Source organism: Ovis aries, chromosome 1 (assembly GCF_016772045.2).
Source record: "Ovis aries strain OAR_USU_Benz2616 breed Rambouillet chromosome 1, ARS-UI_Ramb_v3.0, whole genome shotgun sequence".
NCBI lineage: Eukaryota > Metazoa > Chordata > Mammalia > Artiodactyla > Bovidae > Ovis > Ovis aries.
Genome location: NC_056054.1, coordinates 159,569,341 through 159,572,611, shown reverse-complemented (window position 1 = coordinate 159,572,611; position 3,271 = coordinate 159,569,341). Strand labels below are relative to the sequence as shown.

At 37.2% G+C, this 3,271-nt stretch overlaps 1 protein-coding gene across 1 annotated transcript; it reads left to right on the top strand.

Annotated features, from left to right (window-relative positions):
- The first annotated feature begins 335 nt into the window (after nucleotides 1-335).
- Nucleotides 336-2,207, top strand: LOC114118278 (nucleosome assembly protein 1-like 1). The gene has a single exon (XM_027979037.3). It carries the CDS (start codon nucleotides 432-434, stop codon nucleotides 1,605-1,607), a length of 1,176 nt encoding a protein of 391 aa, XP_027834838.2. The 5' UTR covers nucleotides 336-431; the 3' UTR covers nucleotides 1,608-2,207.
- The last annotated feature ends 1,064 nt before the right edge of the window (nucleotides 2,208-3,271 follow it).

Sequence of the window (3,271 nt, the reverse complement as noted above, 5' to 3'; positions counted from 1 at the left end):
CACAAACTTGACTCCTTTCATTTTATCTGGAGAAGGAAATGGAGCGCCACTCCAGTATTCTTGCCTGGAGAATCCCATGGACAGAGGAGTCTGGCGGGCTACAGTCCACGGGGTCACAAAGAGTCAGACATGACTGAGCGACTTCACTTCACTTCATTTTATGATGTCATCATCTTAAAAAAATAAACTCTAAGGATGTCCTAAAAGAGGAAGAGAGTTATTGTTCATTGGTGCTTTTATGGTCCAGATTTAAAAGCTGTATAATAATTCTGCCACATTCCTTCCATCAAAATGAGTCATATAGCTTTTTTAGCGCCATCTGCTCGCGACGCCGCCTCCTGCTCCTCCCGCCGCCGCCCTGAGTCACTGCCTGCGCAGCTCGGGCCGCTCGGCTCCCCGCGCTCGCCACCGATACTTGGCATTTGTACAACATGGCAGACATCGACAACAAAGAACAGTCTGAACTTGATCAAGATTTGGATGATGTTGAAGAAGTAGAAGAAGAAGAAACTGGTGAAGAAACAAAAATCAAAGCGCGTCAGCTGACTGTTCAGATGATGCAAAATCCTCAGATTCTTGCAGCCCTTCAAGAAAGACTTGATGGTCTGGTAGAAACACCAACAGGATACATTGAAAGCTTGCCTAGGGTAGTTAAAAGACGAGTGAATGCTCTCAAAAACCTTCAAGTTAAATGTGCACAGATAGAAGCCAAATTCTATGAGGAAGTTCATGATCTTGAAAGAAAGTATGCTGTTCTTTATCAGCCTCTGTTTGATAAGCGATTTGAGATCATTAATGCCATTTATGAACCTACAGAAGAAGAATGTGAATGGAAACCAGATGAGGAAGATGAAATTTCGGAGGAGCTAAAAGAAAAGGCCAAGATTGAAGATGAGAAAAAGGATGAAGAAAAAGAAGATCCCAAGGGAATTCCTGAGTTTTGGCTGACCCTTTTTAAGAATGTTGACTTGCTCAGTGATATGGTTCAGGAACACGATGAGCCTATTCTGAAGCACTTGAAAGATATTAAAGTGAAGTTCTCAGATGCTGGTCAACCGATGAGTTTTGTCTTAGAATTTCACTTTGAACCCAATGAATATTTCACCAATGAAGTGTTGACAAAGACATATAGGATGAGATCAAAACCAGATGATTCTGATCCCTTTTCTTTTGATGGACCAGAAATTATGGGTTGTACAGGGTGCCAGATAGATTGGAAAAAAGGGAAGAATGTCACTTTGAAAACGATTAAGAAGAAGCAAAAACACAAGGGACGTGGGACAGTTCGTACTGTGACCAAAACAGTTTCTAATGACTCTTTCTTTAATTTTTTTGCCCCTCCTGAAGTTCCTGAGAGTGGAGATCTGGATGATGATTCTGAAGCTATCCTCGCTGCAGACTTTGAAATTGGACACTTTTTACGTGAGCGTATAATCCCAAGATCAGTGTTATACTTTACTGGAGAAGCTATTGAAGATGATGATGATGATTATGATGAAGAAGGTGAAGAAGCGGATGAGGAAGGGGAAGAAGAAGGAGATGAGGAAAATGATCCAGACTATGACCCAAAGAAGGATCAGAACCCAGCAGAGTGCAAGCAGCAGTGAAGCAGGATGTGTGAGGCCCTGAGGATAACCTGCACTGATCTGCCTTCTGCTTCCATGGAAAGGATGAATTTACACCATTTGACAAGCCTATTTCAAGTTTTTTGTTTGTTTGTTTGCTCATTTTTGTTTTCGCATCCTAAAATAAAAATGTCATATAATTTTAGTTCTCAAAAGATAATGTCTTAACTTTGTACTAATTCAGGTAGAAGCAGAGGCCTAGCATAAATTATGTACCCAGTTTACCATATTACTGAAGAAAAGGGGGCCAGATTTGGAAGCGGTACTGTTACATCTACTAATGAGAAAGTATTAAAAAAAAAAAAAAAGACAGTTCTTAAATGATTTAATGGTTTTCATAGAAAAAGTGAAAGGTTAAATTTCATTTCCTTTGGTCATAACTAGACTGAAGGCCCCAAGCCTCTACAGTTAATTCCAATTCTTATTGCTTAACGTGTGTCATTTATTTACCCTTGCCTATTGTTTTACTGTGTATTAAAATGGGTAGTACTGTTGACTTAACTACCTCACAGATGTGTTAAGGCATAATAAGTTAAAAATTTTATGAAATGTTTCTCAGTTGCATTAAAAGCTCAAAACTTAGGACCTATCGTACCATAAGTATGTGATATTCAGCATCTTAATTATACCAAGGCTTGATATGAATAGTTAAACTGGTTAACCAAGTTTAAGACGCTTTATTCTGGATCCAGTCAGGCAACACTTGCAGATCTTTGTGTGGCTCCTGTTTCAACAGAAGTAGGTAATGAGCAGCTATTTCAAGGGGTCCTAGGATTTTTTTCCAGCTATTTTAATTTTTGACTATGTTGTAGTAAATACTATAGATGGCATGGGACTAAAGGGGAAATAAGACCATTGTTAGAGGGGGGAAATGCCATTAAATTAGGGACTGTAGAGCCACATTCAAAATACCTCAGGCTAAATACTGTTACTTTTGGGGATGAATATTAAAGGTTGGACAGAGTGGACTAATTGGGTTGTAATTATAGGAAAGCTTAGAATTCCTGGTTTTAATAAAATTACATTGGGTTCGTTTTTAGAGGTGATAGAACTTCTGTTTTAAAAACTTAAGTATTAAGGTCTTAGAATATAAACACATTTTGTTATTCCTCCTGAAATTTTAACTACTGGAAATCCTTAACCAATTGCAGTAGTTTATAAAAAATACCATGAAAACACCTGTTTTTCCTCTTTATTTTCAAAATGATTTTGCTTGTTTTAATTAGACATTCTGCACTGATTTTTTTTTTGTACCCATAGCTCATCTGAACACAGCTTTTTCTGAACTAAAAAATTTTAATCTGAAGCTAGAATCCCATTTTTAATGAACTTAAAAGTAGCAGCAAAACCATTCCTTTAGGAAATAGCTATTGCCAAGAACAACAGATCTATCTGTTGTGAAGAGATAGATAACTGTTTCTTGTTATATCAGGGGGGAATATGGTCTGCAGAAGGATTTTTTTTTTTTTTAATAAAGTTGGAGTTTCAAGGGATATCTGTTCATCAGTGCCATCTCTCCAGTTTCAAAATGGTTTTATTCCATTTTAGAAATCTGACATGTAATTTGAAATCCTTAATAAAATTTGAATTTAATTTAAAAAAAAAAAATGAGTCATATAGCTTTATCTATATAAACAGTCCACCAA

Bases quoted from the DNA above. Each gene is read 5' to 3' on its own strand.
- LOC114118278 (XM_027979037.3), top strand. From the start codon at position 432: ATGGCAGACATCGACAACAAAGAACAGTCTGAACTTGATCAAGATTTG.